We start from the raw sequence: 15,648 nt of genomic DNA on the forward strand, positions 1-15,648 counted from the left end.
GTGTTTGTTTCGTATGATATTCTGTTACCAAAACGTCAATATATACAATACAACTACACAATATATAATAATTTTTTTGAGTTAAAAACTAACTACATGTTTGACATCATTTAAAATTTATTGAAACAAATACCTCTTCTATCATGGTCAATATAATCAGAATCAAGTTAGTATAATTATATTTGTATAATTAGCATAATAGTTAGCACCATATTTGTGGCACTATTAGGCTATAATTTAATTTGTGTAGTCTTGTTAATCATTTTAGCAACACTAAATATGACTATGTGAACTAACTAATATGACTATGTGAAGAATAATATATCTAACTGTGTTGGATCATAACTGTGTTGGATCATAACTGTGTTGGGTCATAACTGTGTTGGATCATAACTGTGGTGGATCATAACTGTGGTGGATCATAACTGTGTTGGATCATAACTGTGGTGGATCATAACTGTGTTGGATCATAACTGTGGTGGATCATAACTGTGGTGGATCATAACTGTGTTGGATCATAACTGTGGTGGGTCATAACTGTGGTGGATCATAACTGTGGTGGATCATAACTGTGGTGGATCATAACTGTGTTGGATCATAACTGTGGTGGATCATAACTGTGGTGGATCACACATGCTGGGCAGGTTAACATGTACTGATCTAACAGGACATGACACTGACCTCAGATCAGAGGATAGTCTTAATATAGAGCTTTCACACGATCATGAACTATTACTGACCTCAGACCAGAGGATAGCTGGACGCAGTAGCAATACCACACTGGTTGTGCTTGTTCCTGGACATCATGATATAGCCATCGTGACCCCAGTCAAGACCCCAGCTGTAAAACAGGGTATTTCTCAGAATTCTTTGCTTTTATTCAAGTTGAACATACATACCCTCTTCTTCTCCAACCAGAAAGCTTACAGACATAGGGGTAATAAGGCTTGTTTTGTTTCAGACATCAGGATAATAAGGTTTTTTGTTTACAGACATAGGGGCAATAAGGCTTGTTTTGTTTCAGACATCAGGGTAATAAGGTTTGTTTTGTTACAGACATAGGGGCAATAAGGCTTGTTTTGTAACAGACATCAGGGTAATAAGGTATGCTTTGTTTCATCAGTCTTTACTACTGTTGGGTTTAAAGATTTAGTCAACTGCCTTAAATCAGGAGAATGTGAATTCTGTATACAAACGTATTTTGTAGTAGTTGTTCTGTAAGACTTGTGTAGAAGTAATACAGGAACAGAAGGAAATACATCTTAAGACAGAATCTAAACAAAATTGTCCAGATTGGAAATGTTCAATAGTTCTCTTTTACGTTAGGGACAACTGAAGGCCAGTGCAGTCTATATGGTGATACAGCAGTATCACCACAACCTGCAAAATCTTAGAAATTTACTCTACGTCTCTCTGGTTCTGACTTCCTGCCTTTGGTTGTGTCTCTGCCCTGGTCTGACTCTCTGCCCTGTGCCTTCGCCTGTCTCAGTTATTTGGATTATCAGACTGTGTCTGGACTCTGACCTGCCTCTGCTTAAACCTCCCATTTAAAATCTGTTTCTCATGACCAATCACAAACATCTCTGTGATCTATTGACTCATCCCTCCAGTAAAGTCAGTCCTGTTTTCTTTGTGGTAATTTTATTTATAACTTTATTACCTGTTCTTGACGAGCCAGTAGTCCTGTCCGTTATCGGTGCCGTAACCAATAGCCAGGACTCCATGATCTAGATCACTACTGCTACAGTCAGGTTCATCATACACGCCTACAATTGATACAGCTGATCAGTAATCAATCAGTTTACTCATAAACTAATCAGTAATTCATTATTTAGCAAATCAAGTGAGCACAGGAGAAAAAACAAGCAAAATATTTCCGGGCTGCAAAAACTGAGAAGGGGCGGGGTTATGATCTACATGGTCTTTGATTTGCATGTGAGCATCACCTGACTGGTAGAGCTGGAAGGAGGAGTGGCCTGCGTCTATGGCGACAGAGACGGGTCCGACGGTAGCCACGGCTTCCTGCAGAGCGTCCTCGTCTCCGCTGGTTATGTCCACGTAACCAGTGCAGGTAGCGGCCACAGAGTCTGGTTTAAACCTGCAGTCCCCGTCCTGCAGGGAGACAGGAGAGGACGTCAAGATACACTCTGTCACTCTGGAAACTAGCAAGGGATCGAGATCATCAAGGGATCATTTCAAGGGAGGCTACATTGACTCTTACCAATCAGCTATAAATTAAGGATATAAAACTACCATGAAGGTTTAATGCATTAGAAATATACAAAATCTGCACAGGTACAAAGTAACTGCGCTACCATAAGAGTCTTCTGGTCTCATCTGTTCCTAAAATTCTCAATATATACAATAACTTTGTTCAGCATGTTTTTCAAACCTTTGTGGCTTGATAAGGAAAAAGTGCTAAAAATATTTCACGTGTGAACTTCATTCAGCCTGAGCTCCCATCAAACCCCAAACTGCCATCTCTCATCCTGAAGCTTAGGGTTAAACCTGCCCTCAGATCAGTCATGGAGACTCGTTATGGCTTCAGACAGAAAGCAGTTAAAGGATGTTTTATTCACTGTTTGTATCAAACACACCTCAGCCTCGTAGGGGTAGGAGTCTTCGGTGTCGATCCCCCCGTTGGCTTTGATGTAGTCGAAGGCCTGGTCCATCCATCCACCACCACAGCCCATGTTCCCATAATCCCCGGAGCAGTCCACCAGCTGCTGCTCACTGAGAGACACCAGCTTGCCTGTCTTCCTGAACGTCTGGCCCTCCAGCGACCCCGTCTGACGAGGGATGATGATGGAAGCGTATCGGGAAAGAAGAAGAGAGCATGAGGATGAGAGAGGGGAGTTTGGTTAGGGTGGGCTCCCCTCTTCTCACAGCTGTTATGATGGAGGGGACAGACTGCAGTGTTTCAGTGCTTGGCTTGCTCTGATCTCTGAGACTTCATTCAAGTCACTGGCTGATTCCCAAGACCTCTGGCGCTTTGACAGATTGGTATGAGCTGGGATATTGCAGTTATTAGTGAAGAACATCACATTACAGCTCGCCAGCCTCCAGTACATGAGTTGACATAAAAGTCATGATGCTACATCGCCTGTCACTCTAGATAGATGGTGTGTGACGTTACTTTGTGTGACATCTTGTTAGTTAGTCTGTGACACATAGCATATATGGACATATAACCAGGTTTAACAACCAGGAAAGTACAAATTCCTGGTGAATTATAACTTCACTGTCAATGAGAAAACAATTGCTTAGTGTCACGGTAGGCCAGTCAAGATCCTCAGGGGAGACGCCGACGTCCAGAAACATCACTTCCTCGTCCCCCGACACCCACCTTCTAATAAGCTGCATCTGTCACTAATTACCCACTGCCCTTTAAAACCCTCGCAGGTTCCGTCATCCGGTGCTGTCACTCCTCTCGTCTGCCTTCTGCTGAGTGTCGTACCAGACTGTTCTCTTACCGACTACAGAGAGTGACTCTTCATTAGCGTGTGCTACTGATATCTATTTTCAGCGCCTTTTGGAGATTTTTTTTTCTTCGTGATTAGAGCTGCTTGAGTTTTGTTAACATGGACAATAAAAACTTTGCAGCTCTAACCCCACCTCCTGCTACCTCTGACACATCAGACTTGGTTACCATAGTGGGAATTTCAATGGGGGGGTACCCTTTACAAAATTTGATTGCCAGCCAGTCTTCACTTATGATGTTTCAATGAATTTAGGATTTGGTTTATGATGTAACAATGGATTTAGGATTTAGTTTATGATGCAACAATGGCTTTAGGATTTGGTTTATGACGTAACAATGGATTTAGGATTTGGTTTATGATGCAACAATGGATTTAGGATTTAGTTTATGATGCAACAATGGCTTTAGGATTTGGTTTATGACGTAACAATGGCTTCAGGATTTGGTTTATGACGTAACAATGGATTTAGGATTTGGTTTATGATGTAACAATGGCTTCAGGATTTGGTTTATGACGTAACAATGGATTTAGGATTTAGTTTATGATGCAACAATGGCTTTAGGATTTGGTTTATGACGTAACAATGGATTTAGGATTTGGTTTATGATGTAACAATGGCTTCATGATTTGGTTTATGATGTAACAATGACTTTATATTTTGGTTTGTAATGTCTAACCCAAACTCTGAACTTAGCACCCCAGCATACTTTTCCATTTCTTCTCCCCGTTTCTCCCACTTACCGCACTGAAGGCCCAGCAGGAGCCACACTGCTTCTGATCCTTGACGTCAGTCACGTATCCCTTATCCCTCCAGTCCACAGTGTCTGGAAGAACAGCGCCCACTGCCTGCCGGAGGAATGTAGTTGCACTGCGGGCTTTGGTCCTGTTAAACGTACCCAGGCAGCCCATAAACACGGCCCGCCTGTACTCCTGGTTGTCCTGTTAGAGAGGGAAGTGTCGGGATGTTCACGTGACAGAATTGTGTTTTCAGTTATTAACACTGAGGAGTTTGTGCGTGTTCTCACCATGTCTGCAAAGTAGGTCATGCCCAGTCTGTAGCTCTTGATGCCCTGGTCAGCCAGCATATTGTGAACCAGAACCAGCTTGCGATTGGTCAGCCAGGTGGCCTTACGCATAGACTCCTCCTCCATGGAGCCGTAGGATTTAGCTGAGATACAAATGCACACATTTTGATGAGTTAGGATGAATGTGTTTACCGAAAAAGAAAAAGAAAAATACATAAAACTATTTCACAAATAAATATATGTATTACTATATCAATGTATTTAATCTATAAACATTTATTTAGTGATTTCAATCAAGCAATTATGAAGAGATACAGTAGTGTCTGGATAGAAAACAGCACATTCTTGCACATTGTTATGTCTCTGTTCACTAGAGGTCATGTGACACAAAAACAACGTATGAATCCATTTGTTTGTAACTACATCTGTACATCTGAAGACATGAACACACAAACAGTGTGGTCCTTCTGGACTGCTGGATTTAGACACGTCTAACCTCCTTGACTTAACAAACATGCTCAACAGTCCCAATCATCGCTGCTAAAACATTATGGAGTTTTTATAGAAAATAATAATTCTTCATAGAAAATTAAATGTTTCACAAATTGAGCCTGTGCTGCTTTAGAATAAACAACTTAAAATGAAACTATATATGAAGAAGAGACTATAATATAATTTTCTCACCAAACTTGAGTTTCCAGGCATGGAACTCTAGATCCTCTAGAGAGATACTGGCTGTACTGCCAAGAGACACCAGGGCGGCGATGATGAGCAAAGCCCTCATTCTACACAGTGTGTGGAGCAGGAGAATAAACAATTGCTTTATTAATTTTATATTAATTTCAATGATTAATTCATAATTGTTTAAATATAAAGTGCATTGAACCCTTTGCCTCTCAGACACAGGTGTATTGCCTTCTCTTCAGTCACATTGGTTATATTTTTAAACAGAATTCACACATGTAGCTGCTCTCAGTATGAATGTGTGTGTGTTTCAGCACTTACGTGTGATTGACGTGGAAGACTCCTGTGTGACTTTGTGCAGGACTGCAGTAACGTTCGAGTTTTGCCTGAATTTCCAGACATTTATAGTCCTCTACAGATACTCTGATCAGGTGCTTGTCACACACAACCATAAAAACATGAGAGATACTGATTGCTTAACACATTTTTACAATTTTTTTTATCATAAGCCAACCAAGAAAATGCTTCATACACCTTTCTCTCTCTCTCTCTCTCTCTCTCTCTCTCTCTCTCTCTCTCTCTCTCTCTCTCTCTCTATCAGTCACTCACTCACTCTGTGTTAAATGGACAAATGTTATATAATTATTTGAAAAGTAATTTTTTCATACCTTATAAGATAACTACAGCAAATAGAATGTAAACCTGGAACACTAACATTACAGCAGAAGAGAAACATTCATGATAAATTACTTTAAACAACGCATGACCATGTGACCATGCTCAAACGTTTCCTCCTCAGTCTGGCTCTTGGGTCACATTATCTCACATTTATACATTATCTCATTTATAGCTAGATAAACTATTTTACTTTATTTAATTGAATTGTTAGTAATGTAATGTATTTGTCTATTTTGGCTCAAACCTTCCTGAAGATCACAGAACGAAATAAAGAGTATTATTTCAGCTCTTGTAAGTGTGTACAAAGCAGCTCAAATTGCCCTGTGTGTGAATTGCCCTGTTTGTGAATTGCCCTGTGTGTGAATTGCCCTGTTTGTGAATTGCCCTGTGTGTGAATGGTGCTGTATAGACTGAAGCAGGATGCTGCTTCAAAGGTTGACGAATGTCCTTAACTGGTTAAGTTACCAGATTAAAGAACCCAATATGTTACTGTTTAGTGACGTAACGCTTGGTTGTCACCTGGGTCATGTGACAAAGGTCTGCATTTTTAGGAGGAGCAGTGTGGGGGTGGGCAGTTTTGAGGGTGGGGTGGGTGGAGGAGCAGTGTGGGGGTGGGTGTCACACCGTCTCTTCACCAGTTGAACTCTTGCAGCTGCTCTGACCTTCTCCTCTCACTTCTGACCTTTATCCTCTCACTTCTGACCTTTATCCTCTCACTTCTGACCTTTATCCTCTCACTTCTGACCTTTATCCTCTCACTTCTGACCTTTATCCTCTCACGTCTGACCTTTATCCTCTCACGTCTGATCTTTATCCTCTCACTTCTGACCTTTATCCTCTCACGTCTGACCTTTATCCTCTCACTTCTTCTGACCTTTATCCTCTCACGTCTGACCTTTATCCTCTCACTTCTGACCTTTATCCTCTCACGTCTGACCTTTATCCTCTCACTTCTGACCTTTATCCTCTCACTTCTGACCTTCTCCTCTCACGTCTGACCTTTATCCTCTCACGTCTGACCTTTATTCTCTCACGTCTGACCTTCTCCTCTCACGTCTGACCTTTCTCCTCTCACATCTGACCTTTATCCTCTCACGTCTGACCTTTAACCTCTCACGTCTGACCTTCTCCTCTCACGTCTGACCTTCTCCTCTCACGTCTGACCTTTCTCCTCTCACATCTGACCTTTATCCTCTCACTTCTGACCTTTATCCTCTCACTTCTGACCTTCTCCTCTCACGTCTGACCTTTATCCTCTCACGTCTGACCTTTAACCTCTCACATCTGACCTTCTCCTCTCACGTCTGACCTTCTCCTCTCACGTCTGACCTTCTCCTCTCACGTCTGACCTTCTCCTCTTACGTCTGATCTTCTCTCACGTCTGACCTTCTCCTCTCACGTCTGACCTTCTCCTCTCACGTCTGATCTTCTCTCACGTCTGACCTTCTCCTCTTACGTCTGATCTTCTCCTCTCACGTCTGGCCTTCTCCTCTTACGTCTGATCTTCTCCTCTCACGTCTGGCCTTCTCCTCTCACGTCCTCCATTCACTCCTGTACTTTCCCCTCATTCAGTAAATCAGAAGGAAACTAGGACTGTCTGCAGCAGTCGTCATTTTGGGGGGCAGTTTTATTATATTAGATATTTCTATGTAAATTCCAGTGTATCAATCCTAAGAAATATCTTGGTGATACATGCTGATCAAGTCGAGGAACTTAGACTGCAGCTTCTAACTCATGGATGTTTTTTCTCTTCTAGCTGTAATAAAACATCTGTGTTGGATCACAGACATCATCTATTTCAGCCTCCTCCTTATGGACATGAGATTTGAAAGCATTGTTGTGGGCTTATACTTGTGCAGTGCTGTTTCTGCAGTGACTGTGTTTATATCTGTGCAGTGCTCTTTCTGCAGTGACTGTGTTTATAATGATGTAAGGTTCTTTCTGCAGTCGTGGCCTGGTGGTTAGGGAACTGGTCTTGTGACCGGAGGGTAGTGGGTTCGATTCCCAGACCTGAGGCCATGACTGCGGTGCCCTTGAGCAAGGCACCTAACTCCAACTGCTCCCTGGGCGCCGGCCTAGGGCTGACCACCGCTCTGGGCACGTGCGATCCACAGCCCCCTACTAATCACTAGTGTGTGTGTGTTCTGACTGCACAGATGGGTTAAAAGCGGAGGACAAATTTCGATTGCAGTGAAAAAAAATCACAATTGACAAAATATGGCACATTTCATTTACATTTACATTTTTAATACTGATACAGTGCTCTTTCTGCAGTGACTGTTTATACCTGTGCAGTGCTCTTTCTGCAGTGACTGTGTTTATATCTGTGCAGTGCTCTTTCTGCAGTGACTGTGTTTATACCTGTGCAGTGCTCTTTCTGCAGTGACTGTGTTTATATCTGTGCAGTGCTCTTTCTGCAGTGACTGTGTTTATATCTGTGCAGTGCTCTTTTTGCAGTGACTGTGTTTATACCTGTGCAGAGCTCTTTCTGCAGTGACTGTTTATACCTTTGCAGTGCTCTTTCTGCAGTGACTGTGTTTATACTGGTACAGTGCTCTTTCTGCAGTGACTATTTATACCTGTGCAGTGCTTTCGGAAGTGACTGTGTTTATACCTGTGCAGTGCTCTTTCTGCAGTGACTGTGTTTATATTTGTCCAGTGTATGATTTGGATCAGCACATCCTGCAAAATGTAGCAATCTGTGAAACACCACATATATTGTAATATTATTTTACATGTGTGTGTGTATGTGTGTGTGTGTGTCAGTGTTTACTACAGTGTTTGTTGAGTCCTTAACAGAGCACTAGCTCAGCAGATAGCACTTGCCGTTGTTCTTAAATTGTATGTCTGTCTATGGTTATTTGTGCTTCTTGGCAAATGTCTAACTTGCAAAACACTAGGTAATGATACTGACTCCTGTAGTTTAGTAGTAGTCTGACTCAATGGTATCTTGAATTCTGACCTATCCGTACTATTACCTTGGATGTATTCTGGGATAAGATGCAAAGCACTTTGTAAGTCGCTCTGGATAAGAGCGTCTTCTAAATGCCGTAAATGTAAATGTAATGCCGTAAATGTTTAGCACAATGATACTTGTAAATATAATAATTCATTAAAACATGTAATGGCATATGCTGTAGGTTCAGTACTGACTGACTGGAGTCCCACCGCTACAATACAGGACTGGAGATCACATCTCTAACTGGAGATCACACCTCTGACTGGAGATCACATCTCTGACTGGAGATCACACCTCTGACTGGAGATCACATCTCTGACTGGAGATTACACCTCTGACTGGAGATCACATCTCTAACTGGAGATCACATCTCTGACTGGAGATCACATCTCTGACTGGAGATCACATCTCTGATTGGAGATCACACCTCTGACTGGAGATCACACCTCTGACTGGAGATCACATCTCTGACTGGAGATCACATCTCTGACTGGAGATTACATCTCTAACTGGAGATCACACCTCTGACTGGAGATCACACCTCTGACTGGAGATCACATCTCTGACTGGAGATCACATCTCTAACTGGAGATCACACCTCTGACTGGAGATCACATCTCTAACTGGAGATCACATCTCTGACTGGAGATCACATCTCTGACTGGAGATCACATCTCTGACTGGAGATCACACCTCTGACTGGAGATCACATCTCTGACTGGAGATCACATCTCTGACTGGAGATCACATCTCTGACTGGAGATCACACCTCTGACTGGAGATCACATCTCTGACTGGAGATCACATCTCTGACTGGAGATCACACCTCTGACTGGAGATTACACCTCTAACTGTGTGAAAGATGGAGCCCTGTAATGTGGCAGTGGTCTCTGTCTGGCTGTGTGCTCTCTGTGCTGTTGCCAGGGCAGGGCTGGCTTTCTCAAACACACTTCCACAAATGACAAACTGAAACTAAAAGAGCGAAACACACATGTTTAACTTTAATCATTTAACTTTTTTTTCAAGTCAGAATTGTAGAAGGCTTTAGACATGTAGTTTCAGGGTTAGATCAGGTGACAGAGAAGAAGGTTTGGTGTTTCAGAGTGAAGGTAGTAGTGTGGAAGCTCTTAAAATTGTATTACTTTAGTTTCTTCTTGCTCAGAGCGTAATAAACGAAACAGAACATGAGGAGATGTTTGTACATTTTCTTCATTTTGTCTTCCCACTTACTTTCATTTCTACATTATACTGTTTACATTACAGTGTTTTCCACTCTCAGCGGAACAGAAGGAAACTATTACTGTCTTCTCCACTAGTCATCTTATGGAGGAGTTTTATGAAATTATTTTCTGTGCAAATGTCAGTTTGAATCCTGAGGTTCATCACGGTGATCATTCAAGTACTTTAGGGTTCAGCTTCTTCAGTTCAGGGAGGTGTTTAATTTCTTCCAGCTGTAAAGAAAAACAGAATTGAATTCAGTCCCCGTAGTTCCATAATGTAATAATGTCACAGTTAGATGAAGAGCTAATATGGTATAAAAAACCAGCTGCAGTTTCATCTTACCAGTTATCATTAAACACTTGTTACAGTAAACATTGACTTGTTATGCTAGGAGATGTTGACATTACACTAGGAGATGTTGACTTGTTATGTTAGGACAAGCTTTCTTGACTTGTTTTGCTAGGAGATGTTGACTTGTTATGTTAGGACAAGCTTTCTTGACTTGTTTTGCTAGGAGATGTTGACTTGCTTGTGTTCAGGCTAGCTGCCCTGCCAGTCTGAGAGTGCAGCTAGCCATCAAATGTAACCATCAGTGTTAGCCACCATTTAATATAGAGCTTTCACACGATCATGAACTATTACTGACCTCAGACCAGAGGATAGCTGGACGCAGTAGCAATACCGCACTGGTTGTGCTTGTTCCTGGACATCATGATATAGCCATCGTGACCCCAGTCAAGACCCCAGCTGTAAAACAGAATTTAGTGTATGGTGTGTTAGCAGTATTACTACTGTAACCAAGAGGAGAAGATTACACTGGTTGTTAATTTTTCATAAACACGTGTGTTCATAAACAAATGTGTTGTTATTTACATTTATGGCTCTGTCTTGTATAGAGATACTGTGTTTGTGTACATTTATATTTTTTTAGCTTGTGCTGAAGCACTATTAATTTCCCCTGTAACATGGTAAAGATTTTCAACTGATTAGTAACGTTTTTATGTTTTATTTATTACCTGTTCTTGACGAGCCAGTAGTCCTGTCCGTTATCGGTGCCGTAACCAATAGCCAGGACTCCATGATCTAGATCACTACTGCTACAGTCAGGTTCATCATACACGCCTACAATTGATACAGCTGATCAGTAATCAGTCAGTTTACTCAAAAACTAAACTAATCAGTAATTCATTATTTAACAAATCAAGTGAGCACAGGAGAAAAAACAAGCAAAATATTTCCGGGCTGCAAAAGCTGAGAAAGGGCGGGGTTATGATCTACGTGGTCTTTGATTTGCATGTGAGCATCACCTGACTGGTAGAGCTGGAAGGAGGAGTGGCCTGCGTCTATGGCGACAGAGACGGGTCCGATGGTGGCTACGGCTTCCTGCAGAGCGTCCTCGTCTCCGCTGGTTATGTCCACGTAACCGGTGCAGGTGGCTGCCACAGAGTCTGGTTTAAACCTGCAGTCCCCGTCCTGCAGGGAGACGAGAGAGGACGTCAAGCTACACTCTGTCACTCTGGTTCCAGTAATAGTGACAAAGTTCTTGACGACGTTGGGACTGTTCAAGCCAGTCTTCCCCAAACTTACTGTAGCCTCGTAGGGGTAGGAGTCCTCAGTGTCAATCCCCTTGTTGGCTTTGATGTAGTCGAAGGCCTGGTCCATCAGACCACCACCACAGCCCATGTTCCCATAATCCCCGGAGCAGTCCACCAGCTGCTGCTCACTGAGAGACACCAGCTTGCCCGTCTTCCTGAACGTCTGGCCCTCCAGGGACCCCGTCTGATGGGGAGGGAGCAGTGGAGATGGAATAGATGGAGAACTACAGTTAACAGACAGTGTGTGTTTGTCATTCATATTCACTTTTCTAACCTGTGTGCGTTTTAGGGTTGGGGATGTGAGAGCTGGTGTGTGTCCTGTAATTCTGTGTGTGTCCTGTAATTCTGTGTGTGTCCTGTAATTCTGTGTGTGTCCTGTAATTCTGTGTGTGTCCTGTAATTCTGTGTGTGTCCTGTAATTCTGTGTGTGTCCTGTAATTCCATGTGTGTCCTGTAATTCTGTGTGTGTCCTGTAATTCTGTGTGTGTCCTGTAATTCTGTGTGTGTCCTGTAATTCCATGTGTGTCCTGTAATTCTGTGTGTGTCCTGTAATTCTGTGTGTGTCCTGTAATTCCGTGTGTGTCCTGTAATTCTGTGTGTGTCCTGTAATTCCGTGTGTGTCCTGTAATTCTGTGTGTGTCCTGTAATTCTGTGTGTGTCCTGTAATTCTGTGTGTGTCCTGTAATTCTGTGTGTGTCCTGTAATTCCGTGTGTGTCCTGTAATTCCGTGTGTGTCCTGTAATTCCGTGTGTGTCCTGTAATTCTGTGTGTGTCCTGTAATTCCGTGTGTGTCCTGTAATTCTGTGTGTGTCCTGTAATTCCGTGTGTGTCCTGTAATTCTGTGTGTGTCCTGTAATTCCGTGTGTGTCCTGTAATTCTGTGTGTTTCCTGTAATTCCGTGTGTGTCCTGTAATTCTGTGTGTGTCCTGTAATTCTGTGTGTGTCCTGTAATTCTGTGTGTTTCCTGTAATTCCGTGTGTGTCCTGTAATTCTGTGTGTGTCCTGTAATTCTGTGTGTGTCCTGTAATTCTGTGTGTTTCCTGTAATTCCGTGTGTGTCCTGTAATTCCGTGTGTGTCCTGTAATTCCGTGTGTGTCCTGTAATTCCCTGTGTGTCCTGTAATTCCGTGTGTGTCCTGTAATTCTGTGTGCGTCCTCATGTAACACTGGTGCCTGAACCAAGGTCTCTGTCCAACTGCTCTGTTTCCTCCTCGGTTCTTCGTACCGCACTGAAGGCCCAGCAGGAGCCGCACTGCTTCTGATCCTTGACGTCAGTCACGTATCCCTTATCCCTCCAGTCCACAGTGTCTGGAAGAACAGCGCCCACTGCCTGCCGGAGGAATGTAGTTGCACTGCGGGCTTTGGTCCTGTTAAACGTACCCAAGCAGCCCATAAACACGGCCCGCCTGTACTCCTGGTTGTCCTGTTAGAGAGGGAAGTGTCGGGATGTTCACGTGACAGAATTGTGTTTTCAGTTATTAACACTGAGGAGTTTGTGCGTGTTCTCACCATGTCTGCAAAGTAGGTCATGCCCAGTCTGTAGCTCTTGATGCCCTGGTCAGCCAGCATGTTGTGAACCAGAACCAGCTTGCGATTGGTCAGCCAGGTGGTCTTACGCATAGACTCCTCCTCCATGGAGCCGTAAGATTTGCCTAAGACAGAACACACAAAGACACATTAGATTACCAGTGTTGCGAATAACGCCGTTAAAAATAACGGTAACGGCGTCATTTTGTTAGTAACGGGATAATGTAATTGATTACTTTTCCTGTCGTTACAACGCCGTTGACGTTACTGGTCATTAAAAGCGGTGCGTTACTATATATTGATATACTAACAGTAATGCGAGCGGACCGCTGCCCAGGCTAGTGAGAAGTAACAGATCTTGATAGATCACGGTTCTCGGTGTAACACCTGTTAAATTAACAAGTCAGTAAGCGATTGGCTAAGGCAGCATTATTGTAGCCAATCAGAGCCAGTGTTTTTACACGCGTGCCGAAGCACACGACACAAACGGAGAAGAGGCAGAAATGGCGAGTCAGGAGCAAGCCGAAGAAAAATTAGCATTTTCAAGGTGGCGATATAAACATTATTTAAGAAAATACTTGAAGTTCCTGAATGTCTACCAGACTGGGTATTTGAATTATTTAATTAAGAATAGAGGTTGTATTGTTAAGTTTACTTCTGTTGTGAACAAACAGTTGTCTCAGATTGAGAGAATTTAATTTTATTTGATAGATGTAAATGCACTTTATATAGTGTAACTCTTTACTATATTTTTTTTTACAAAGATTTGGGATATTAAAGGATTTTATACTGCATTGGTCTGTGGATGTGCAATAAATATCAAAAGTTAAACACCTTTCTGATCTACTCATTTCAACTGACTGTAAAAAATGCTTTTTCAAAAAAAATCCTTATTCATTGGCATATAACTTTTTTTAACTGTAACGCAAATAGTTACTTTCTCTGGTAACGAGTTACTTTTATTATAGAGTAATTCAGTTACTAACTCAGTTACTTTTTTGAACAAGTAGTGAGTAACTATAACTAATTACTTTTTTAAAGTAACGTTCCCAACACTGTAGATTACACAAACAGATTACTTACAAACAGATTTAGTTATCTATTGATTGAAGTTTGTACTTGACAAAAGAAATGGTTATTGATTCTCATTATGTTTAGAAACAGATGACAAAAACACCGAACCTTTCTGAAGCTTAGTATAAACAACTTAGATTAACAGGAAACGAAAGTGCCTGGCAGGAACGCTCACCGTTGCGTACGTTTGATTTACAGAATGAGGTCTGTCGACCTTTTTATAGCAAAAATCAATTTCTCACCAAACTTCAGTTTCCAGGCGTGGAACTCCAGATCCTCCAAAGACACGCTAGCTGCACTGGACACAGCCACTAGAGCGGCGATGATGAGCAGAACCCTCATTCTGCAAAACACAAGAAGAGCTACTTGTGTGTGATGCTGGGAGCGGCTGAGCAGAAGAAATGTTCTTTTCTCTTTGTTTCCTGAGGTTCTCTTGTCCCTCTTCACTCTTACTCACAGACTTTTCCACTTGTTCACTTGTTTCTTATATGAAAGTGAAACTATTTTACAATTTTGGTTTCAACTCACAGTTAGTTTGGTAAAGCCAAATGCTGGCTGAGCAGAATCGATATATTACACAGATCATTCATGCTGTCCTGGTGGTCATGTGGTACATACTTGTTTGTGTTCCTCGTAAGCTGTGCAATCACCAGTCTTCGTCCTCACGAAGGAATATCTGCAAACTGGCCCTGGGTTTTCTGGGTTTATATATCACTGTACAGCATAACTGATCAGGTGTCTCTCACACACAGGCATAAACCACAAGTCATATACAGGAGGCTTATCTCACTCTTGGGGGGGGGCGTGCTGGGTCAGATTATGTAATTTTATGAGGATGACACAGTGAAATGGGGAAATGGGCAAAGTGTTGAACAACACTACAAGAAAGCGCAAAATTCTCTGGTCTCAGAACTTTCTGAACTATTACTGTGTAATGTGTAGCGATCCTACAATTCCTGTGTAATGTGTAGCGATCCTACTATTACTTTGTAATGTGTAGTGATCCTACTATTGCTGTGTAATGTGTAGCGATCCTACTATTACTGTGTAATGTGTAGCGATCCTACAATTCCTGTGTAATGTGTAGCGATCCTACTATTACTGTGTAATGTGTAGCGATCCTACTATTACTGTGTAATGTGTAGCGATCCTACAATTCCTGTGTAATATGTAGCGATCCTACTATTACTGTGTAATGTGTAGCGATCCTACTATTACTGTGTAATGTGTAGCGATCCTACTATTGCTGTGTAATGTGTAGCGATCCTACTATTGCTGTGTAATGTGTAGCGATCCTACTATTCCTGTGTAATGTGTAGTGATCCTACTATTACTGTGTAATGTGTAGTGATCCTACTATTTCTGTGTAATGTGTAGTGATCCTTCTATTTCTGTGTAATGTGT

The 15,648-nt window shown here is 42.1% G+C and overlaps 2 protein-coding genes across 3 annotated transcripts; both read right to left on the bottom strand.

Annotated features, from left to right (window-relative positions):
* Positions 1-741: 741 nt before the first annotated feature.
* LOC143480658 (procathepsin L-like) lies at positions 742-5,291 on the bottom strand. The gene is made up of 7 exons (XM_076978443.1): positions 5,192-5,291; positions 4,508-4,650; positions 4,224-4,421; positions 2,598-2,789; positions 1,947-2,112; positions 1,661-1,766; positions 742-841 (listed from the first exon to the last, which is right to left on the bottom strand). The coding sequence occupies exons 1-7, from the start codon at positions 5,289-5,291 to the stop codon at positions 742-744; spliced, it is 1,005 nt and encodes a 334-aa protein (XP_076834558.1).
* Positions 5,292-9,806: 4,515 nt separating this feature from the next.
* On the bottom strand, positions 9,807-15,018 carry ctsl.1 (cathepsin L.1). Of its 2 annotated transcripts, none has more exons than XM_076978763.1 (9): positions 14,863-15,018; positions 14,487-14,587; positions 13,153-13,295; positions 12,869-13,066; positions 11,637-11,828; positions 11,357-11,522; positions 11,066-11,171; positions 10,696-10,796; positions 9,807-10,279 (listed from the first exon to the last, which is right to left on the bottom strand). In XM_076978763.1, exons 2-8 carry the CDS (start codon positions 14,584-14,586, stop codon positions 10,697-10,699), a joined length of 1,005 nt encoding a protein of 334 aa, XP_076834878.1. In that variant the 5' UTR covers position 14,587; positions 14,863-15,018; the 3' UTR covers positions 9,807-10,279; position 10,696. The 2 variants fall into 2 exon arrangements, with proteins under 2 accessions (XP_076834878.1, XP_076834879.1); XM_076978764.1 differs by having other exon boundaries at positions 14,487-14,606; positions 14,863-14,993.
* Positions 15,019-15,648: the final 630 nt, after the last annotated feature.

This window comes from Brachyhypopomus gauderio, chromosome 17, assembly GCF_052324685.1.
Source record: "Brachyhypopomus gauderio isolate BG-103 chromosome 17, BGAUD_0.2, whole genome shotgun sequence".
NCBI lineage: Eukaryota > Metazoa > Chordata > Actinopteri > Gymnotiformes > Hypopomidae > Brachyhypopomus > Brachyhypopomus gauderio.